General features: G+C 35.8%; 1 protein-coding gene across 5 annotated transcripts in view; it reads right to left on the bottom strand.

Moving 5' to 3' along the window:
* Nucleotides 1-25,661, bottom strand: part of snx29 (sorting nexin 29) — a 158,798-nt gene that overhangs the window by 49,500 nt on the left and 83,637 nt on the right. For 4 of the 5 annotated variants that reach the window (XM_048170870.1, XM_048170872.1, XM_048170869.1 and 1 more), the window contains exons 17-18: nt 22,620-22,675; nt 21,421-21,502 (exon numbers count right to left, since the gene is read on the bottom strand). In XM_048170870.1, coding sequence (XP_048026827.1) covers nt 21,421-21,502; nt 22,620-22,675 — 138 coding nt within the window. Of the gene's footprint in view, nt 1-21,420; nt 21,503-22,619; nt 22,676-23,064; nt 23,214-25,661 lie in introns of those variants that run through there. The other variant, XM_048170873.1, reaches the window with a different exon arrangement.

Genomic DNA, 25,661 nt, shown 5'->3' with positions numbered 1-25,661 from the left:
GGCGGTTCCGCCTGGCCTGGATCATGAGCATATGCAAATATTGGGGGCGGAGTCCCCGACTGTTACGTATAACAGCCGGTGTTATGTTGAGATTCGCCTGTTCTCCGGATGTATTTTAAACAAATGAGATTTATATAAGAAGGAGGAAACAATGGAGTTTGAAACTCAGTGCATGTCTTTTCCATGTACTGAACTCTTGTTATTTAACTATGCTAAGGAAAATTCAATTTTTGATTCGAGGGCACCTTTAAGGTTAGCACATTTTTACCATGCAAAAATTTTTGCAAAAAAAAATTGCCAAGCACATTTTTGCACATGTGAATTACGTGGATAATGGAATGCAAGTGAAGTACAAAGCTTAGTTTACATAAATAATAGTTTAGCATCCAAATACATTGGGCCCTATTTTAACGATCTAAACGCAAAGTGTAAAGCGCACGGCGCAGGTGCACTCAGGGCGTGTCCAAATCCACTTTTGCTATTTTAACGACGGAAAAACGGTCCGTGCGCCGGGGCGCATTTTTGAAATGGGTTGTCCCTATTCTCTTAATGAGTAATGGGCGTAACGTTCAATAAACCAATCAGAGTGTCATCTCCCATTCCCTTTAAGAGCGAGATGCGCTCACGCCATGGCGGATTGCTATTTACATGGCGTACACGCGATGAGTCAGTTAATATATATGTGTGTGTATTGGCACGATTGTTCAATTAATTAGCCAATTTCGTTCATCATTATAAGTAGTAATAGGCTGAATTGAAAATATGTAGCCTAATTCTAATACACGCAATGACTATTCATCATTACATTTTTATATTTATGTAGCCTACACAATAATATTCTTTTACACTGTAATCCTTTTGTTTTTAATATTTGGCATGTTTGTGTGATGCGCATCCCTGTGTGTAATAAGCAAAGTCAACACGCACTGTGGACGCGCCCAGAGGCGCAGTTTCTACCAACGCGCTCTAACAAAAAAATATTGCGCCATTGACTTTAGACTTTAGACCAGGTTTGAGTTGGTCTATGGCGCAGTCTATTTTCAGCTCCTTAAAATAGCAATGCGCCTGAACACACCTCTTTTTTAGACCAGCACGCCCATGGGCGCACTAACTGGCGCAAATGCATTTACTAATTTAAGGACGTGGCGCTGAACGGGAAAACGCGAAAGGCGGCGGACGCAAACTAGCAAACACACTTGCGCTGCGCCTTGCGTCGCATTGTGCCGGGTGTATTATAGGGCCCATTGTGAATACGGATTCAACTTTTAAACTTTTAAAAAGTTTAAATAACTGGATTAATTAGTCAGTTCTTGCTGTCGGTTAACGGTTAACCAGTTAATTATGAGCATCCCTTGTTACGTGCATGAATGGTTAGATTCGCTATTAGCTTTAGTAAGCTCTCTGCAATTGAACAGAAAGTTAGTCCTAAAGAAACAAAGTACAACTGTGGCAGCTAAATGAAAGACAGCGTTGAATCAGTGTTAGGCTAATGTTATATTATACCTAATAATACACTACCGTTTAAAACTTTGGGGTCAGTTTGTTTGGTTGTTTTTTTTTTTTAAGAAATTTATATGCATTAAATTGATCAAAAGTGACAGTAAAGACTTCTATAATATTGCAAAGGATTTCCATTTCAAAGTTCATTCAACTTAGTATCCTTAAAAAAAAAAAAAAAAAAAAATCCAAAATGCGCGAACATTTCAAGAGGGTAAAGAATGACTGCTGACATGCCACCTCAAACATGACATTTAAAATAATTTACATGGCCGTTTAAGCTAACGTTTACATAGATAAATGTGCGCAAATATTATGCGCATATCCAAGTGTTTGTGCGGAGAAGCTAAATTAGTACAGTGCCTACTGCACGACATATTTAACTTAATTCTCCCATCTATGCCATCGGAGCATATTTTCCAAACGCTGGTGTTACGGCTCAATTATGAGTAAGACACGGAGCTCACTTCTCTCCGACAACGTGGACAAACGTGTTCCTATCTCATTATATGCAAAATCTGAGATCAGAGGGGGGAAAAAAGTGATGGCGAGTCAGGTATAGCCTAATTGCCCATATTGTAGTGTTTCAATTTGCTACTACACATTTTATTTATTCATTTTTATAATGTATATTTATTTTGTTTGTGTTCTGACCTCACAAAAAGTTTTTATTCAATGTCAAGGCTATTGTCCGTCAGACTGATTGTTTGCACTAATTTTACTTTTTTAACAGTTTCATTTTGCTATGTATTTATTTTTTCATTTGTTTATAATTTTATATTTATGTCCTAAATTTTGAAAAAAAATTCCTCAATTTTTTTTTTAAGATAAGGCAGTTATTTATATTATAGGTTATTTATTTTGTTTGTGTTCTGATCTCAAAAAAATATTGCTGTGTTTGCCAGTGTTGCTGCATCAAGCTTTATGTATGTGCTTGAGCACTTTATATTTTAAATGCTCATTATTATGGTATAGAATTTTTTTGCCAACACAGATATAAATTACATTTTTAAATATAGTGAAATGAAAAACATTTTTTTAAATTGTAATAATATTTCACAGTATTTGGGTCAAAGACAAGATGTCTAAATTTGGTGTCCGAAGGCCATTAATTTAACATAAAAAGATAAATATGTGTAAATATAATATTAAATCACGTAACTCTAACCCTTCTTTTGACCCAGAATTATTTGTGTTGCAAACTATTAAATTAAGGGAGTAATTGAGCTCTAAATTGTCAAAATGTCATTCAGTGTCACCATCCGGATTAAAATTCTAATGACAAAAGTATTTTTAAAATGTAGAAATTCACCCTAAAAATATAAATGAACACCCATGGCATAATTGTGCTAGTGTCTGTAGCAATATATAGAACAATGCGCAACATACTGCAAAATATTTTAAAACTTGAATAATATTTGTCTGGACTTTTGTGCTTCATGAATGTCATTGAGTATAACAACGATAAAAAAAACAAACATTTTAAAGCATATCACATGATGGTAATCATGTGACATTGTGTGCATCACAAAGAATACCAATTGAAGACCCTCTATCTATTGGATAAGGTGAGTAAATATTTGATTATTTCAGTTTTCAGCCACTAGTAACCTTTGTAACAAAAGCACATGACCTTCAGTACAACACAGAAAAGATACTTTTAATGTTATTATTTTATAAAAAAGCTATATTAAATATGAAAATTAAGGATAATCTTTATAAGTAAAGGCCATCCCTTTATGCAGGTGGCCAAGGAACAGCCTGTTATATGTTCATGTATGAAATCTGTCCTTCAGTATGACACTTTTGTCCTTCAGCACAACAAAAGTTTCATTTTATACCACAATGTCACCCGTTATGCTGAATGACAGTTAAGGTATAACTGATGTATTATATTAGTTAATATAATAATACACACACATTGATTATGAATTATATCAGCTAATAGCTGCTTCACATTTGAGGCACTTTGAAAAATTGAGACTGTACAAGTTTGGGAGAGCTGGTTTAACTTTTAAACTTTGATTAAGTATTAAGTCCTTGCTGAAGGACTCACATTTAATCAATATTTTTAGGCCGTAGTGATACGTGTCATTCAGGGTAACAAAATATTGTCGTTCAGTATAACACCAGTATTTTATATTAAAATACAATCATTTTGTTTCATTGACTCAGAGAGATGAAAACAAATCTCCAAGGATGAATTGAAAGATGCTTTTAATAGATTTTAGCTTTTTCTTCAGTGTAAGACAGGAAATATCATAAAAAAGCCTTTTAGGGAATTGTAATTGCCGTTTTATTTTTTGCTACTTTGAAAACCTTATACATCTTTGACCCATTACTGTTATTATTTTATTGTATTTTTGATCAAGTATATGCAATATGATTTTATTATTGTGATAACAGTAATACCATGAATTATCTGTATCTGACCTTATCCGTCACCTTGAAAAATAATCAAAACAACAGCCACTAACGGCTGAAGGCTGCTTAAAAAAAACAGAATAAAATTATCAAAAGGCAAAAAAAATCTAGACATGGAGCTGGTGTGCCATCCTTAGCCTGACCTTTCTGTCCAGCATACATCGATCTCATTTGGTATAAGATTTGAGGCGTGAAGCCCTCTAAAATTCTGGCCACCGTGGGTCAAGTCAAACAATGCCGAGAGCCAGCGTAGGCGTGAGGGAGCGATGCAGGCAGGACTGAGGAGACAGCGGCAGATGGGCCCATAAATACTGTTAGTCTGGGTTAGTGCGATCACGCGGCAGCATGTGAGGAGGGCAATTAATGCTCAAGCTCCAGTAAAGATGTTGACTACAGGTGTGATTGAAACTGACTGCAGCTCGATCTACAAGGAAATGTAAAATCACACAATAAGAAAAATGGGGAATAGTGGAAATAAGGCAGTGGTTCACAATCAGTGGGTCACGGGTCTGTTCTGACTTGACAGCAAAAGCGAAAACAAAACCAACCCTAAATGCAAACAAACTGCAATTTACCATATGATCATCCATGGTTACCCCAGCAAAGTACCCACCCAAGGAGATGAAAAATCATCCAAAAAACCTGTGATGTTGATGTCAAAGGTCATAGTACGAATCAAACTCTAAGCTACCCAAATTTAGTCCATTATTGGCTTCAGAAAGCATGAAACTACTTAAAGCATAAAAAAAACACCAAATACCAGAAACCACAATCTTTCATTTTTCCATTAGTTTCCTGGTAATATTAATAAATGTCAATGATTGATTGTTTACTTGTATAATAACAACTTGTCAGTCCAATATACAATCTTGGTCATGAAACAAAACTAGCTGACAACCACTAAAGAAACAAGGTTATATTACAAAAACAAGCAAGTGCTCAGTTAGGGAAGAACTTTCTACCACAATCAAAACTTCTGGACCAACACTGAGCATGCAGCCCATTCTTGCAGATTCTTTCAGCAAGAAATGCAGACAGGCTATTTCACCTGTTGATATTGCCTGTTTTATTTTCCTAAATAATTTGGCTCCCGATATGCTACTATGAATCTCCTATGGATCTCTCACTCTATTTCCTAAGCCCCATCCCAGTTTATAGGCAATCTGCTCTGGGTGCATTGCCTTAAAGGTTAAGAGAGTGTGATAACCATAAAGATGCAATCTGGACCAGTATGAGCTCAAGCCAACACACAAAACGCTCAAGTCCAGCACAGCCAAAAATCATTTAGATTCTTGTCCATTTAACTTTGGCTGAATTGCCCAATTCTACAGGGGACAAATGTTCTATAAATACTACAAGGATATTTGTATATTAAAAATGTATATACACTACCATTCAAAAGTTTGGGGTCAGTAAGTTGTTTTTTTTTTTTTTTTTTTTTTTTTAAAGAAATTAATGCTTTTATTAAGCACGGATGCATTAAATTGATTAACAGTGAAGACATGTATAATGTTACAGAAAATTTGCACAATATATAAAAGCTTTCATATAAATCCTTAAAAAAAGTACCACAGTTTCCACAAAAATTTTAAGCAACACAACTGTTTTCAACATTGATGATAATAAGAAATCTTTCTTGAGCACCAAATCAGCATTTCAGAATGATTTCTGTAAGATCGTGTGACACTGAAGAGTTCTGAAGTATTTCTGGTTCTGGAGTAATGGCTGATGAAAATTCAGCTTTGCCATCACAGAAAAAGATTACATTTTAAAATATATTAAAATAGAAAAGAGTTAAGTTAAATTGTTATAAAATTTTACAATATTATTGTTACTTTTCCTGCTGTGGCGGTTAGCAAACAGCGTTGCATTACCGCGCTCTGCTTTCTGGATTGGAGTGTGGATCCGAATGAAAATCCGAACTGTGACATCTGTACCATTACACCCCTTATATACACACATACATGTATACATTCCATATTCATTCATCCATTCAAGATATGTCACATCTTGAAAATAATTGAGACGTTTAACTCCCTGAGGTCCGAAAACGCGCTGGTGCGTTTTGCAGGATTTTTTTCACATTGCAGCAAAACAGACTTAAAATACTCCGTCATTTCTTGTCATAAAGACATAATATATCAATTGAAACTATAGAATGTCTTCTTTTATTTGTGTACACTCAGAGTAAAAACAAAATGTTGTGCTTTTTGTAAAATAAAGAAAGCTAACATGATGCGTGATCTCTCCTCTCCCTCTGAACGAAGTCCAATCTGATAGTTCTCAGAAAATGAACTGTAACTTATGAATACTAATGACAAAAAAAAATTACACTTATGTCTAAAGAAACGTTGAAATGTCAGGTTTTAAATCATGCAAGTCAAATCGAAAACAAACATTCTGTGTTTATGTAATCTGTATGAAAATAGAGCCATGTCAGAAGTCCGAGATTCAGCTCATTATCCGCTAATGCGGCCACGCCCACGGAGCCAGCGCTATTCAGACAATATAGACAATTCATAGGCAATACATGCATACATCGTCTCAATCGTGTATTTATTGTCTTGAAAAGTGTTTATTTGGATGTTAAAGCCATGGTTAACGATCTCTAGAAGACATGCTGTTAGTTCCTAGTTCCTTTTCTTCTTTATATGAATTTGTGGCCTAAAGGTGTACAGAGCGCCCTCTGGCTGCAAGTATGAATTGAAAACACAGTATCCAGCACTCATAGTGATGACAATAAATATTACTTCTCAGTATAGAAAATTGACATAAATATATAAGAATCCATCAATATTTCTCCAAATGTGCATGCTTTTAAGCTAAAAGCCTATATGAAATGCCATAGAGGTAACATAATTGTTCAGACACTTTGCATCACAGAAATACATTATATTTTAAAGAATATAATAGAATACCATTATTTTAAATTGTAATAATATTTCACAGTATTGCTGTTTATGATGAGCTGAGACATTATTACAGAGGGTTTTTTTCACAGCCTACCTGACTGAAAGGCCTCATTAATATGCAAGTAATTTCAGGTCATTGTTATGTGATTATTTTGTCTTCTCAGGTGTAAATGGCCCATTATTCATGATGATTCACGCCTCCACGCATACTGTGTTTCTTGACAAAAACTGTCTTACAAAAATTAAATAAATCTATTGTTTTATATGAAGGAGTAGGCAGCATAATTTTTACATAATTCTGAAGCAAAAACTCTAGTCTACAACCTCCAATACCCAGAAGTCTTGTGAACACAGATTTAATATACTTTTTTGGCCTTATTTCAGTGACTTAAGTTTTTTGTTTTTTCAATAACCATGCATAAACATTATTCCTTCAAAAATACAAACATGTACATACATGTTCCTCACATATTATTGTAGCCTAGTTTGTGCTGAATACAGTGTAATGACACTTTTGTCATTTATATGTTTATGAACAACTGAAAAAAGCACAAATGTCAGGGCATGTCAAAACTTCTCCAAGCCCCAAATCAGCCTTAGACTCCAGAGGGTTAAAAACAATAAAATTATTTGATAGTGGTTTGTGTGTTTCAGCCAACAGAAGCACAGAGACGAGATGTAGTTTACTGTAAATATGACAAATGCAGATTCTATATCTCAAACACAGAAAGAATGCAAACATTAATCTCAATGCAATAATGCAATATCACAACTTTCCCCACATTCCCGAATTGGTGCAACAAAAATGTTTCTGTCACTGATATCCAATGCTCTTCCTAAATAATGCCATGTTTCACTTGTAGGTTACATGTCATTGCTTGTTGGGCTTCAATGGCACTCAAATTGTGATTCATTTTTGTGAAATGTCCCATCTGGACTTCATGTATAAATAATTAGCTGTCAGGTCTTTCTGCATGCAAAACTGTCAAAACTTGTAATAGACAAACAAGCAATAATAAGGTAGAGGAAGCTACATATTGGCGAGTCTGTTTTTCATCCACAGTATTGATTGCTTTTAGTGAATCGCTGCAATACTTGACCAATTTAAATCAAGCTAAATGATCTACAGTGATATTTCTTACTTTTTCTTTCATATAAAAGGAACCCCATCTGGTTTAGTGTCGATGAAAAGGTACTTTAACCTTATTGATTGGGATATGGGGTTACATAAGACAAAAAAAAAATGGCCTGGGAAACGTTGGTTTAGGAGAACATTTAAATATATAGTCTATAAAAAGGTCCATCCAGACAAGTCTCACTATTTTGAAATGAAATACTTGCCAATGTGAAATATTGCTCGGGGCCCAAATCAAGCATCCATGAAAAACTGATAGCCACAATATTGCTCTCAAATTTATTATATTTGTGAAAGGATTTGAAACTCCACTTGAGCAGCCAAGAGAGAAAAGCAGAGGAAAGAAAGGCAGGGGAAACTGAGAAAGGGAGTTTCAGGGAACTGACATCATGTCTCCTCAGTCAACTATGAAGTAGTCATTGAGCCTACCCAGCATTCAGTGAGGTTCTGGCCCCAGTGAGCTTCAGCCATCCGCTCCGTATGAATTAGTCATGAGTGCTGCTCCATAGCCACCATAATGAGGATGAGTAGGAGATCAGTTCTGCTTTGTAACGAGCACCGTTCTAAAGGTTAAACATACACTCTCACACCTTCTCCCTTCCTCGGGTGTTAACCTAATAATCAACTATTCAGACATGAGGAAACACCACGGCAAAAAGCGACCTGCCATAGCCCATGACAAACTACCGGAAACCTCTTTGTATGATTGATGATATGGAAATAAAACTGATATTTTAATGCCTAACAGGATGAATACAATGGCTAGACACTTTTCTGTACTAAAAAAAGATGTCTCGTATGATACGACCAAGAAAAACGAGTAATGATCCATTCACCATGAGTGCCCTCCCTGCCAGATTTCAATCAAATAGAGTGGCACAATAGCCAGCGGGCAATTTTTAATGTCGACGTGCGAAGTACTTTGCAATTAATAACGGCCCGGCGATGATCTGACTGCAATGAGAATCATTATCTTACTAACCGTCATCGTGATTCTCATTATAATCATAATCACCGGCTTCACCATCCTGATCATCATTACACTATAATCAGCGTAATATCCTTCAAAATACATATGCAGGGTTCAGCTTTGCGCACTGCGCCGTGCTCATGCATGCAGCATCTGTCATTTTTCTTTTTAAGTCAGGCAAGTTTCAGTTTAAATGAGACTCTTTTAATAGGCAAGTGACTGGAGGCTGTGATATTGATATTAGAGTCTTTGCTACATCCTCTCTGGGGAGAGGCCATGACATGAATTACGGAGATGTCCACTTTTCTACAGATTTATACTAATTCAATAGTCACTTATGTGTGCATATTCAATGATATCACTGGAGAAGTCATTTAAGATGGACTTACATAATATCAACGCTCAGTTACCGTGGAGCTTTCACGTTAAAAGACACGAGTACAGACACATCATTTGGTTGTGTTCTCACCAAAATCATTAGCTATAGGAAATATTCAGAATGGAAATAGGGAGAGAAAAAAAAAAAAAAACACAAGAGTTATCAAATCTCATTAGTTCATAAAAACAAGAACTTTGCAGAGTTGGGAGGCAGTGGGCTGAGCTGGTTTTGCTGATCAAAGGGAATAACTCATTTTAAAAAACTGAATTCTGACTGAGGAGTTCAGTGCTTGTATGTGTGCACTTCAGAAAGCTAAGAGCAAACCCAGAGCACTGGAACAGGAAAAAGTACAGCAAAACCAGGGAAAGCCTTGCAAAGGAAGCTATTCTAGCTCCTTTTTAAGTATTTAGGGCAAAAACACTGCTACTTTGTTGAGGGCATGAGAGCGTCAGGGCAGCCTACACTTAAAATCGGTGCCAGGATGAACCTTAACAAACTGCAACACTGATAATGTGGAATGAACATGCAATTAACAGCTTTGTTATACATGTATTGATCAAATTGACCCTTCGCCGGGAGTTTGATTGACAGGCGATCTAACCAATCAGAATGCCGACTTAAAAAACTTAACTTAAAAAAAATTGTGTATATTGACGTATTTCCGCGTTTGAAACAACATTCCTTCTCAAGTTCATTCATGTTTATTTGATGATATAAATGAACTACTAGGTAGAGATGATCGGTTTTACGAGCCTCTTGAGCTGAGGCGCTACAGCAATCTGCCACGACCACGACACATTAAAGAGCCACAAAACGGTTTTTATTGATTGAATTTCTTAAAAAAACTACACAGTTTGAAAGCTGGGACTTTGTTTAATATCTTAAGTAACCTGCTTTGTCTTGTCTGTCGACGTGTTGTCGTGTCCTCTTTGCTCCGCGATGTATTTTTTACTGCGTGTGGCATGGTAGCGCCACGGCTTGTCGGACAAAGCAACAGTAACTAAGGGGGGCGGGTCTTTGCGAAGGGTCAATTACATATTTTTTTATGTGTGGGTGTGGTCCAGGTATTCCCTATATTGTGGGGACCAAATATTCCCTCAAGGATAGTAAAAGCAGAAATTTTTTACATTGTGGGGACAAAATTTTAGTAAATCATACTAAATGATGTTTTGTTTTTTTGAAAATGTTTTCTGTAAGGGGTAAGTTTATGGGTAGGTTTAGGGGATAGAATGAGTCCTCATAAAACACAAAAACCCAACATAGTTAAAAAGGAATGAGGTAAACATTTTAATGACTGTAGTCACATGAACTGTTTTAAATATGTTTTTAGTACCTTTCTGGGCATTTATTTTTTTTTATTTTTTTTTTTTTTATTTTTTTTTTTAAAGAGGACAATGCACATTAATTAACACAAGAAACAAGTCTCTTATGTAAATGTGCCAGATTTAGCCATTCTGGCTAATTTTCATCTGCAGTCCCTGGCAGGTTGATGGTAAACACACACACAAAAGCAAAAAAATACATACAAGACCAAAAAACAAACAAAGAACCACTATTTATGAATACATATTTGATTATCCAATAACCACCCTTTTATCATTTTAGAGAAAGAAGAAAGATATGTAATATTTCTTAGTTCTATGGGTATAGTATTCCAAGTATGTACTGCTCTATAAGAAAATACTGACTGCCCAAAAGCACTTCTTCTATGAGGTATTATACAGTCCCCTCTAGTAGTGGCTCTAGTAGATAAGTTAAAATTTTGTTTAATAAATTCATTAAGTGGAGGTGGGGCCATACCATGCAAAATTTTATACACAAGTAGGATATCTGCAAATTTAATCATATTTTCCCAACTTAAAAACCCATATTTAGTTAAAATTTTACAATGGTGATATGAATTAGACCTTTTGTCCAATATTTTCAAAGCCTGCTTATAGAGTCTTTCTAATGATTGCAGAGTAGTCCCACTTGTTTGTGTCCAACTGGTCAAACAGTAATTCATGTGTGATAAAATCATAACATTAATATATAACTTTGAAGCCTCAGTGGTTAAATTATTCCTAATATGTCTAAAATTTACCAAATTGAATTTAATTCTATTTCCAACTTTTTTAACTTGTTTTTTAAATGTGAGTTGTGAATCAAGTACTATACCTAAATATTTATACTCATGAACCACTGATAACCTTCTACCTGCTACTGTAACATCAGGGTCCGGATCTCTATTTGCAGACTTCGAAAAAAACATACATACAGTTTTACTAACATTTAGATGTAAACAAGAGTTATTTAACCATTTAGTAATTTTATCCATTTCTGCTGATAATTCTTCTGCAGCTTGCTTCTTACTTTTAGCATGCAAATATATGATTTGTAAGTGTTAATTATCTTGCTGGCAATGCAGGCCTCACTGAGCTATCTGATTTCATAAAAAATATCTTAATTAGTGTTCTGAAGATGAATGAAGGTCTTAAAGGTGTGGAACGACATGAGGGTAAATACAAAAAAATAAATGACAATTTTCATTTTTGGGTGAACTAACCCTTTAAAGGTGCCATCGAACGTTTTTTTACAAGATGTAATATAAGTCTAAGGTGTCCCCTGAATGTGTCTGTGAAGTTTCAGCTCAAAATACCACATAGATTTTTTTAAATTCATTTTTTTAACTGCCTATTTTGGGGCATAATTAGAAATGCGCCGATTCAGGCTGCGGCCCCTTTAATTGCTCGCGCTCTCCACCCTCTCCCAAGCTCTCGTTAAGCTATCATTGCATAAACAAAGTTCACACAGCTAATATAACCCTCAAAATGGATCTTTACAAAGTGTTCGTCATGCATGCTGCATGCATACGTCGGATTATGTGAGTATTGTATTTATTTGTATGTTTACATTTGATTCTGAATGAGTTTGAGGCTATGCTCCGTGGCTAACGGTTAATGCTACAATGTTGGAGAGATTTATAAAGAATGAAGTTGTGTTTATGAATTATACAGAATGCAAGTGTTTAATAATGAAAATAGTGACGGCTCTTGTCTCCGTGAATACAGTAAGAAACGATGGTAACTTTAACCACATTTAACAGTAAATTAGCAACATGCTAACAAAACATTTAGAAAGACAGTTTACAAATATCACTAAAAATATCATGTTATCATGGATCATGTCAGTTATTATTGCTCCATCTGCCTTTTTTTCGCTATTGTCCTTGCTTGCTTACCTAGTCTGATGATTCAGCTGTGCACAGATCCAGACGTTAATACTGGCTGCCCTTGTCTGAATGCCTTGAACATGAGCTGGCATATGCAAATATTGGGGGCGTACATACTAATGAGCCTGACTGTTACGTAACAGTCGGTGTTATGTTGAGATTCGCCTGTTCTTCGGAGGTCTTTTAAACAAATGAGATTTATATAAGGAAGGAGGAAACAATGGAGTTTGAGACTCAATGCATGTCTTTTCCATGTACTGAACTCTTGTTATTCAACTATGCCAAAGGTAAATTCAATTTTTAATTCTAGGGCACCTTTAATGTCTACATAATGTCTCTATGATCCTATGGAACGCCAATGGTTAATTTTAATAAGAGTAGAATTCTAACTCATTAATAATATTTAAATTTTACCCTTTAAAATGAGGTTGTTAAAATGTGTATTTCTAAGAGAAATTTTTTTTAATATTATTAATAATACATGTACAGTGCTACGATATATAATGCCCCCAGGTGTGTCCACAACATCCAATGTGGCCCCCTTAAAAAAAGTTTGGGCACCCCTGCTTTTTTATGAACAGACTACTTATTCTGTTGCTATGCAGACAGGTAGCAGCCATAGAGAGAGGGGGCAGCACAGGGAAGTGCATGAAAAAAAGTTACCTACTAGGTCACGAATTCATTTTCAACAAGAGGGATGAGCAGAACAGGAAGGTGAATCTACCCCTAATATAAGTGCAGTATCTGCACAACACCGCCCCACAACCTCATATATCACGTATGCGAAGATCCACCACTGCTCAGGGTAAATAGTTCCTATGTATGAATTTCATAATCTATTAATTTACTGATGTATTCATTTCATAATGTTGCATATAAAAACACATGGGAAAATGTTATAATAGTTTGCTCAAAATATTTTGGCTGGAAGACATTTTGGCTGACAGTAGCTATGTTTCCATCCACTATTTTTATGCGCATTTTGGGATATTGCATAAAAAAATGATGGATGAAAACGTCAAAATGTGCATAAATTCTAAAAATGCACATAAAAAATGTATGCGCTCAATTGAGTTGGATAATATTTTTATATATGCGCATAAAATATGATGGAACACATTCATTGAAAAAAATTAATCGATGCACATCAAAAAAAGATGTGACTTTGCGATGGGATAGCATAACTGTACCTACCAGGGGACAAATCTCATTGCACAGCATCTGAAATGTTGTTTTGGTCATTCTGAAAAGCCTGAGCAAAGTGTGTCATTAAAGCGGTTCGGTTATAATTACCTCTCAGAACTGTCTTACACGACTGCATTCCCAAACAGCAGGCATCTACCTCCGAACGCAAGATAACATGACTGGGTTTATTGCGTTTTGTCAGCGTACTCTGAGGCGCAAGTAATTTATCATATATGAAAATTATTATATACAGTGCCTTCTCCTTCTGCAATAACTTCCATTTTTCTTATATTCTTCTCATATTTAGCGGCCAGTTTATGAGGAAGTGACGATTTTGTTCTCTTCAGCCCACTGGATGGAAATGCTGCTTTATTCGTAAATGTTTTATGAAATATTCCAATTTTGCGCATAAGTAAATTCACAACTTTGGAAGGAAACATAGCTAGTAATTTGTCAGTCTGGAAACACACCCCCAACCACCACCGCCACAACCGTAACGCCAACCGTGTATGTATGAAGTAATGCGAGGTTGCAGTCTCCACCTCTGATGTAGTTGAAAAAAAAGGAGATATGAGGGAAGGGTAAGGAGAAAAGAACAGGTTGATGAAAAGAGAGAAAGGCATTTTCTGTTAGCAGCGTGACCACTGATGAGAGCTGCGATTGCTGCCACCATATAAAATCTCTTAATAAGACACCATCACCACAGCAACTCTGATTTACAGCGGACATTTACAAAGCAGAGCAGCACCATTAACACTTGAGAATGATACCACAGATCACACATAGATCCACGAGCACAACCGTACACAGAATACAGGCCATTTCTGCAAGATATCACATTTGCACTGAAATAGAGGAAAATACCAGAACGACACAGCCCTTGTAAATCCACATCATAACAGTCATTAAATCCGTTTTTTTAATAACCCTTTCCAGCGAAATTGCATAAGCGTGAATGAGTTGTTTTAGGCAGCCGTTATATTTTTTCATTATGTGACATGAAACGGAGAAGGTAGAATTATTCACAACAAAACAAAGCTTTGGTAATATTACTGAAGATCAATTACATTCTTTCTATGAAATTCAACGGCACTCTGATTTATTTTATAGAGTGTAATTTCAAAACACAGACGAGAGGCAGAAACGCAAACGTGGGAAATGGAGTAGCTGCAATTTTGGACGGTGGTGGTAATGTGCCATAATCTGCTGCCAGGAGATGGCTGATGCTGGACTCCAGACTAAAAAAAATTGACTTTGGAGCCACTGACTCATAAAATGAAACATTCAGGAGCCAGATTACTTTTTGATTTGTTTTTTTTGTTTTGTTTTTTTGCCAAATTATACAGTCACTCAATATAGATCAGAATGCACCGTCATCTATGCTGATGTTCAATGAATTTTGAGGATCTATTGCAATGGATTCACATGGAGATGCAAATCAGCATATCAGAATGATTTCTGAAGGATCTGGTAACACTGAAGACTGGAGTAATAATGTTTTACTATGTTTGAAGAGCTCTTTTCCAAAACGCTATAAATCCATTTTAATAGTTTTCAAGAAAATGACATTTTTTTACCTAGACCTATACATTTTGTTAATATTCAATTTGTCCTGTTAAAATGGTCTATTGGCTCAGTCTGAACATGTTAAACAATGATTGTTAAATGAAACAATTTTGTTGATTATAAATTCAAAGTTTATTTTTTTTGTTTCAAAACGCTATAAATCCATCCTTTTTTTTAGCCTTTTTATATAAAAACATCTAGAATCTCAGTATTGAAAGGGTGACTATATGTTTTAAACAATTTACTGAACTGTTTGATCGCCTGACACGATGTCACACACTTGCTCGCACACACACACACACACACACACGAGGCGAGGCGAGACACCCTTATATTCAAACAAACCTATCTCGGGAACCGAGCCGAGTTGGCGCTCCGAACTCCAGTCCCCAGGTGTAGGTCTCACTGGCTCATCCAGGCCATAAAAAGTGTTGATAGAGTTTAAAGCACTCATGTTGAAGACTGAGCACAAACAAACTCCCTCGCTTCAAAGAACCGCATGTTAGATTGCATCGAACGCTCGCCGAATTCTGATTGGCGAGAGGAGGATATATCGCATTTAGGCTAAAAACAGGTTTGGCGCTTATAGCGTTTTGGAAAGAAACTGCATCTTGCGGTACATTTTAAACAAGGAAATATAACGATTTTGCATGAAACATTGATGGAGCAGAGAAAAGGTTCAGTACAGAGCAAAATGGCATGACAAACAAATTTTGGAAAAGAGCTCTTCATTTTTTTATCAAATAAATGTCTCCTTGGTGAGCATAAAACTTCTTTCAAAAATATTTAAAAAAAAATCTTAAATGGTTAGTTCACCCAAAAATGAAAAGTCTGTCATTAATTACTCACCCTCATGTCATTCCAAACCCGTAAGTTTTTGTACGCAAAAACAAAACAAAATAACGACTTTATTCGACAATTTCTTCTCTTCCATGTCAGTCTCTTACGCAGTTGACATAGAACACACAATCCAGCTCTTCCGTGTTCTACGTCCGAACACCGGCTCAGTATTGGCCGACGCTATACACGTGACCAGCACGATGCATGCGTGTGATGCTAACGCAGGAGCCGCCCAATAATGAGTCGCCGTTCTGACGTAGAACACGGAAGAGCTGGACTCTGTGTTCTACGTCAACTGCGTAGGAGACTGACATGGAAAAGAGATAGTTATTTTTGTTTTGTTTTTGTGCACAAAAAGTATTCTTATCAATTCATAAAATTAAGGTTGAACCACTGTAGTCACGTGGACTATTTTAACAATGCCTTTAGTACCCTTCTGGGCCTTGACAGTGGTAATTAAATTGCTGTCTATGGGGGAGCTCTCAGATTTCATCAAAAATATCTTAATTTGTGTTCTGAAGGTCTGAAGGTCTTATGGGTTTGGAATGACATGAGGGTGAGTAATTAATGACAGAATTTTCATTTTTGGGTGAACTAACCCTTTAATGACCCCAAATTTTTGAATGACAATGCATATTCATTCAGTAAAATATAAATAATTACAAATGATTTAATTTACAACAATTACTAATAATATAATATAATTTTTACATTTAGTTATTTTTTAATACACAATATACCAGTATTGACGATAATCGTGATATTCAAAGCATGAAATATCGATATCGTGTTATTTTAGGGTGTGACAATATACCAGTATTGGCGATAACCATTTCATATTAACCTGTTAACAGTGATTTTCTGTGTTCATATATTTAAATAAAGGGTGATTTCTTTTAATAAGTACTGCATTTTCTTTACTCGTCTTACTCAGCGTGATGTAGCCATGCATGCAGTTATATGCCCTCAAAATTCAAAATACACGGGCATTTTTGACCCGACGAGTTTGTCATTATATTATATGATAAGATGTAGTTGTATTACAATATCACACGAGCAAGAGTGCCGTTTTCCCCAAATCAGCACAAATGCAATGTTCATTTAACTTATAAATGAATAAAATGAACAATGCGAGTTACATTTTAGACACAGTATTGTTAATATTGTTTGTTTTTTTCTTTATTTTTCCAACGAAAATTTCAAATTATGAACAGAGACAGAACAGAACAGAGCCCACGTTTAGAACAAATCAGTTAAATTAATGATTAAATGACCCATTCAATAAAGACGGTCACTTGCTTGCTTCCTGAATGAATCAGTCATTTGAACAAATCGGTTGAATAAATGACTCACTCACTCATTAAGACAGTGACTTGCTATTTTTTAGTTTAGTTTCATATTTAAAGTACATTTTAATTAAAAAGTTAAAATTAGAAAAAATTCCGTATTTAAAAATTGAATTAAATTTATGTAGACAAATTGTAAATGCTGTGTAAATATATTAATGCCACTTCTCACTCTGTGTCACCTCTGTATTGCAAAGATGGATTTTGTTGATAATGATTTCATTTGATTGGTAACAGCCATAATGTATAGGCTACTAGGCTAGTATTCATTTTTATTTATTCAGGTCTTATATAGCCTTAAATTTTACATTACAAAAAGTGCAGCAACCCTGAAAGAGAAAAAACTAAATAAATAAAGTAAATATTATTTAGACTGATACATTTTTACCCCCCAAAGATTCTATAGATACCGCGATATATCGATATCGTGAATTATTTTGGCCACAATAACCGTGGTGTGAAAAATCTAATATCGTGACAGCCCTAACACACACATATATAATGTAGAAAATATGCTTTTAGCTCACAGAGTGTGTAGTTATGGCAGCTATTAGCGGGGGTTAAAACGTTAACCTTGGCCCCTTGGTGCACTTGCTCACACTCTCTCTCTCCCCCATCTTATTTTTTCCCTGCACTCTCTCTTTCTGTGTGCCAAAAACTTGGGTAATGAACAGACCCCTGACAACAGCGCTAAGGGTTGTCTTGACCCCTTTAACTGCACATTTTCATTACTTTTGAAGAAAACGTTGTAAACTAGAAACAGCACATTTAGTTAATGCCTAGTTTCCCTGTGCTCTTCCATAGTGCTGGGCAGTGTGACCAAAAATCTGTATCACATTTCACGGTATATCACTGTACATATTATATATATATATTACTAATTAAATTAATAATATTAATCAGTAGGCTACATTTTTACTGTGCAATTTCTGTAATTTCAATGAAGACCTTTGAGTTTGTGTTTTAATAAACGGTGATATTATTATTATGATTATTATTATCTCTATTAATCGAAGTACACTCGATTGTACAATAGTATATTTCTGTTAATTCAAGTTATACTGAACTTTCATTTTGACAGGGTTGTGAAGATGTTTGGCATCCTGTGTATGTCGACAGTGTCGATAGTTTTCTCAAATTAAACAGTGAAATGTTCATAAAATGACTCCAAGAGCAGCTCTGCAGATGATATATATAGTCTATAGTGAGTGAGACAGCAGACACTTAAAATCATCGCAAGCGTCACGCGTGCTTCAGTATGTGTAGTAGTAGAAGACAAAAATGCGGCACTCATTCATGCAGACTTCAGATTTCAATAGCAGTCTTTTTTTTTAGCTTTAATATTCACAGACACTAATCCATATCGATACCTGATTCAGTGTACAACCATACTTTTGATTTATTCATCTAAAAATTGCCAAATTCTGTGACGAATGACTGTATTCCGCTTTATACAGCAGGTTCTTGTGACTGGATTCCGTGATTTCATACCGTGTTTTCTGCATCACGGAAATGATATGGCTCTACATGGTGTTTGCATTATTAAAGAGAGTTATTATTGTTGTGTAATAAAGTTGTTTCCATTAGTGTAAGAAGGGTATGCAATTAATAGAAGTCTGCTCTCTATATGCTCTACATTGTGCTTCATGGCCATTGAATAGATACAGCAGCTGTTTCAGCTACGGTTTTTGAAAAATACATATCGGTCTCGAAATTGAAACCAGTATATCATATGAACCGGAATACCGCCCAGAACTACTCTTCCAATCATAAAACCCTAACTGGAAGTTTTCTGAACACTGGCTCACTGGCCACTAAGAACAATCATGACGGGCTCTTGAAAGTGTAGTGTAATCTTCTCTGCATGAAAGATGAAATTAATGCAGGTATTTTCTAAAACATATTAACACGTCAATGACATTTGTGCTCACGCGAGAGGCCCGCCGCCTGGAGTCATCAATCATATCAGAAAATGAGAAGCCCTGATATACTGGGTTAAATCTAAAAATAATGGAAAGCATTATCCATCAGTCATGCCTTGAAAAAACAATGGATCCATTTCCATAGGGATCCATTTCAAGGCCAGACTCAAGGGAACACTCGGAGAAAATCGAAAAACGCTGTCAAAACCAATTCACTCAGCAAAATCAACTAATATGTGGGGCACTATTGCTACTTACGAGGGTCTCCTGGTAATCTGTACTGTTATAGAAAGTGCATGGGTCACTATTGTATGAAAACAGCAACATTACAAAGTCTCATATCATCATATCATCACCTGTATACTCTCCGTCAACATTCCTGTTGTGCAGGATACAATGTGCTTCGGATTGGGGTCATTTTCACATGCTTCTGTCTTTTCTCTTTCCTGTGGTCTTTCCAATGGCAACTCACCTTAGCACATGTACAATTTTTACTTTTTACTTAGTTAATATCTAAATCGGGAAGAAATATTTGTTTTAACAGTCCTGCATCCAATTAAAAAGTGTAATACTCATTCAGGCAGAAAAGCATAGAACTCTTCTGTTTCAGATGCACTCTTCTATTTAAGTACCTCACTACAAACTATATCATTTTAAAATAACTAAATATATTATTAACTAACATTATTACATTATATAATGCTTAACAGATCATTACAACACTGTCAACAGGAAAAACTGCTTGTCTGAACAACCCAAAAACACAGTTTCTGCTTTTGTGACATCAGTAAATCTATATATTTGAACATGATATTGTAAACATTGGAAGAGTCGATTGTAATTAGAGGTGCACCGATTACTAAATTTCTCTGCTGATACCGATTATTCAGAATGATATTGGCCGATGCCGATGCCGATACCGATAGTTTATTTATTCTTAAGGAAAAAAAATCTCTCCCAAATAATGTTGCAAACAAAGTAAATAGGTCCAACAGTAAATAAGGTCCTCTCTAGTGTTTTTTGTTAGAGATAGATAGATAGATGATAGATGACATTGTTCACAAGCTGTTTTATTGGCGTCTTTCTGCAGTTGAAGCACAAATAAAGTGGTTACATGAGACGTGATGCATTCTGGTAAGTTGTACTAGGTTATATCTTTCAACATACCTTTGATATTCATGCATGTTTTTCAAGATATAACTTGTATTGAAGAGGAAGAAAAGACTCGCGATTCGCACTGCTGCCTGAACTGCGGCATTACAGCGATCTGACACGTCACATTTAAGAGCGTCAAAATGTCATTTATTGTTTGAATTTCATGATAAAATGGACAGAATTTGAAAACTGAAACTTTTATTCTTATCAGAAGTAACCCAGCACAAAGCCTTTTGCGATTTTTGGACGGGAGGTGCTACAAATAATATTTGAAGCAGCAAAAAATAAAATAAAGACGCAGACCTGGCAACCCTGGCTTGAAATACAAGGATTCATAGGGTCAAAAAGAGTCTGCTTTAGCATCACTATTTTTAAACTGTTAATGTGTTAAAATTCAACACAAAATCTGGTTTGCCAACCGCCAAGAAGAAGAAGAAGAAATTCAACACAAGAGTGATTTTCTTCACACACAGTATGTATGAGTTGCAGTCTGAACGCGTTTTTACGCACCCTTTTGATTGACAGGATATAATCGGCCCTGATCATCGGCCGTTTTTAAACAATAACCGATGGCCGATGGCCAATAGTGATAATAACAGCTTTTAGTAAGTTTTTGTTTGCAGTCAGGTTGGTGCACACTTCACATAACCAAATGCAGAATATGTTCACAAATTGCAAGATAATCATTTCCGACTTCAGTTACGATTTCAAAACTCATTCTTACACAAATAACTAACTGTTATCTTAAAATGTCAAACCCAGTGGTTCTCAATCACAGAGCATTTCCATTACATACTGCAATGAAAAAGGGTGGATAGAAGATGATTATAAATTTTCCAGTAGTACATGGTGGATTAAATTCTGATTAAATGCACTACCTGATATACATGATAGGCGTTGGCAGCCCGACCTTGAAGGAACACAGAGGGGATCCACACGTTGACAAGGGCACGTTGAGTTCTTAGAGACAGGGAAGGAGAGAACACATGGGGAAAGTCTAATTAGAGAAAATCTCAACAAAAGAGAAGTTTAGTGTAGCTACAATCACATTATCTGACCAGGAGTCTTTTACCAAACAGAAGGGAAAAAATTACAAATGTTGACACCATGAACCCTCTGAAGTCGGTCGAGGCGCCAGCGCAAACGAGAACTTAAAATACTCTATCATTTTTGGTCATATAAAGTTTATCTACACTCACAATAACAACAAAACATTGTGCTTTGTAAAATTATGAAAAAGAAACTCGGCGTATACTTCCCTCACAGAAAGAATGTCTACTTTTAAATGAACCAATTCAAATTGAAAACAAATATTCTCAAATATTCCATATGAAACCAATGAGAGGTACAGTCTTTCCCATCTGAGCTCATTATCTATAATGTGCTCACAACCACGTGCAGCGCAGGCTATTCATTCGATAATCATTTATGTGAGACGCGAACAAACAATCTCCATATTGCCTCAAAACAAAACCTCAAGCTTCTTCGAATGCATCTACTTTTCACTGTGAGGAATAAGCCAGTATTTACCTCAGAAGAAGAATGTGATCTTAAGCGGCTTAATTCAGCAGAGAATTTAATTTCTGATGAGCAAGTCATTTATACTTTAATAACTTATATACAATTTATAACTTGGGCTTTTCCCAAACTACAGATTGAAATTTGTGAAATCGAGTGAAATATGTAGGCAACTTTCCATTACTAAATGTCGTACAAAACAAGGATGTAAATTTTTAAGCTCTACAATGTAATATAAATATGATATAAAAGCAGCCTTTTACATGACCCACAAGTTTAACATTAAATACATATTTCCATCAGGCGTTTTTAATGACTGACATCTTCTCATGCACAAAGGTTGTAGCTGTATGGAAGAGGTGCGTGAAGGCTCCGTATGTAAAAACAGAAGCAGCATTCAATCTCCCTATTTTTAGCACAGTCTTTTCTGTTAGATCGGAGGCATCGCTTTATGGAATTCCATACCATCGATTTGATTCTCAAAAGAGGCTCGCTGTACACCACCTCCAACACACATACATACAAATATAAAAAGAACAGCGAGTAGGAGGCCACTTACGTCTCAAAGTCAGATAGGCTGGGATCGTCAGAGGTCTGGCTCAGGTCCCCTGGCACCTGTCCAAAAGCAAAGCGCATGAGGTCATGGTGAGCGTTTCGTTTTGCGTCCAACTGAGTTTGCTGATTAACACTGTAATGTTGCATAAACTTCCAAACCGGCTACATTCTGTAGTTTACTTATCTGATGAAAGCATGACAGTCCAGTAATATTTACTGAAAATAATTTAGTTGGTCCCAAGTAAAATTTAAATAAGAATAAAAAGTTCCTCCATATTAGGGGGAAGCTCTCAATGACTGCACATTTACCTCTCATTCCTGAAAACACATGAGCCTAACCAGGAACATGCTCTAATCCTATTTGAATGTGCATCTTATCTTGTGGTGAAAGTGTGGTAATGTCAGCATTTACAGGGGTCACGACTCACAGGCTGCTGCATCTTGGCAGGCAGTGGCACCAGAGAGGAACAGACACATGAGCCATAAAAGCTAGATAAACCATCCACCGTATACAGTTCAGCACAGTTACAGAAGGCCATGGTTCAAAGCCACTGCCGTCAGATGTATCAAAAAGTAATCAGTGGCCAACAGATAAGCACTGAACAGGAAAGAGAGAGGATGGATGGGAGCCACGAGGTGAAACACACTGTGGCTGAGAATGCCACTACAGACAGACTGGTCAAATTAAATGCATACTTCATCCAAAAATAGAAAATAGCTTTGTGGGAAGAACAGACAAAAAATTAAACCGTTATTCACAGAACATTTTCTAGCAACACTTTATTTTCCAGTGTCTATGTTACACATTATATAGTAATAACTGTAAATTATGCATAACTGCATGCAACTAACCCTAAACCAAACCCTAATCCTAACACTATAGTAAGTACGTTAATTTCACTCGGTACCTGTGACGATTCATTGTGACATTTGGGTTTTTGTTAGAAAAGAATCCATATTTAAAACTTTAAAAACTAAAATAACTTCCGGCAGAGGGCCTATCCAAATCGAATCACATCGAATCAGAGATTACTCTTTTGTTGATTTGTGTAGACCGTCTGCCAGAAGTTAGCTATTTTAGCTTATAAACTTTTAAATATGGATATTTTTCTTACAAAAACCCATCGCTTCGCTTCAGAAGGCCTTTATTAACCCCCAAAACCATATGGATTATTTTTATGATGGATAGATGCACTTTTTTGGACTTCAAAATCAGGAGCGTCATTCACTACCTTTTATAAAGCTTGAAAGAGCAAGGATATTTTATAATATAACTCCAATTGTGATCGTCTGAAAGAAGACAGTCATATACACCTAGGATGGCTTGAGAGTGAGTAAATCATGGGATAATTTTCATTTTTGAGTGAACTATCCCTTTAACAGCCTGGAACAAACTTTTTTTTTATTATTACAGCAAATGACTCTATGCATTATCTGTTTATTTCCTGTTTTAACTAATGTTTTTTTTTACATTTGTTCTATGACTATGACTTTTGACTGTATAAACATGACGCTCTCTAAAGACGCACTCTCACCTGAGAGCACACACAGCAAGATCCTTGAGCAATGCCAAGTGTGCCTTCCTCACACAATAAATATTTTTAATACCAACCCAGATTACAGACCTCTAATTAGCAAGCTGTACATGCGCATATCTGCGTCTTTATGCAGAGGAAACTCGCAGCTCGAGGTTTTCTTTTTACTGTATATATACAATAAATGTATGTGTGCTTATGTATGTATATATATATAGGGCTTGACATTAACTTTTTTGCTCACCAGCCACTGTGGCTAGTGGTTTTCCAAAGTTACTAGCCACAATTTAGACATGGATATCATGGGGGAAAACTGCCATATAGATGTTTTTAATATAATCTCATAATTTGGCAGCAGTTAAATTAGGCTGCTGTCACTTTAAGACATGATGCACGGATCCATTATACTGTTACATATGCGTGTTTACGTTCACGTGCACAATATACAGGCAGTAAAAAATAACTAAAATTAGTACGAGCCCATACTACGAGGTTTAGAATGAAAGTTATTTATGAATCATGATTTACTCATGAAAACATGGTCAGTGAATGAGACCCAGTGTTTGTTTTTTTTTCCTTTTTCTTTTTTTTCTGTTAATCACTGAGTTGTAAATAACAACCCTTGCCCAGTTAAGCTATGCCAGTACATATATCTATAATTACACTGTAACAAGGACACCTTAAAGGTGCCCTAGAATGCTTTTTCACAAGATGTAATATAAGTCTAAGGTGTCCACTGAATGTGTCTGAAGTTTCAGCTCAAAATACCCCATAGATTTTTTTAAATACATTTTTGTAACTGCCTATTTTGGGGCATCATTAAATATGTGCCGATTCAGGCTGCTTCCCCTTTAAATCCTCGCACTCCCCGCCCCAAGCTCACGACTCTATAATACATTGCATAAACAAAGTTCACACAGCTAATATAACCCTCAAAATGGATCTTTACAAAATGTTCGTCATGCATCATGTGAGTATAGTATTTATTTGGATGTTAACATTTGATTCTGAATGAGTTTTAGGCTATGCTCTTTGGCTAACGGGCTAAAGCTAACATTACACACTGTTGGAGAGATTTATAAAGAATTAATTTGTGTTTATGAATTATACAGACTGCACGTGTTTAAAAATGAAAATAGCGAAGAAACGATGGTAACTTTAACCACATTTAACAGTACATTAGCAACATGCTAACAAAACATTTAGAAAGACAATTTACAAATATCACTAAAAATATCATGTAATCATGGATCATGTCAGTTATTATTGCTCCATCTGCCATTTTTCGCTATTGTTCTTGCTTACTTACCTAGTCTGATGATTCAGCTGTGCACAGATCCAGACGTTAATACTGGCTGCCCTTGTCTAATGCCTTGAACATGAGCTGGCATATGCAAATATTGGGGGCGTACATATTAATGATCCCGACTGTTACGTAACAGTTGAGATTCGCCTGTTCTTTGGAGGTCTTTTAAACAAATGAGATTTACATAAGAAGGAGGAAACAATGG

This window comes from Megalobrama amblycephala, linkage group LG20 (genome assembly GCF_018812025.1).
Source record: "Megalobrama amblycephala isolate DHTTF-2021 linkage group LG20, ASM1881202v1, whole genome shotgun sequence".
NCBI classification, from domain to species: domain Eukaryota; kingdom Metazoa; phylum Chordata; class Actinopteri; order Cypriniformes; family Xenocyprididae; genus Megalobrama; species Megalobrama amblycephala.
This window is presented reverse-complemented; position numbering and strand designations above follow the sequence as displayed.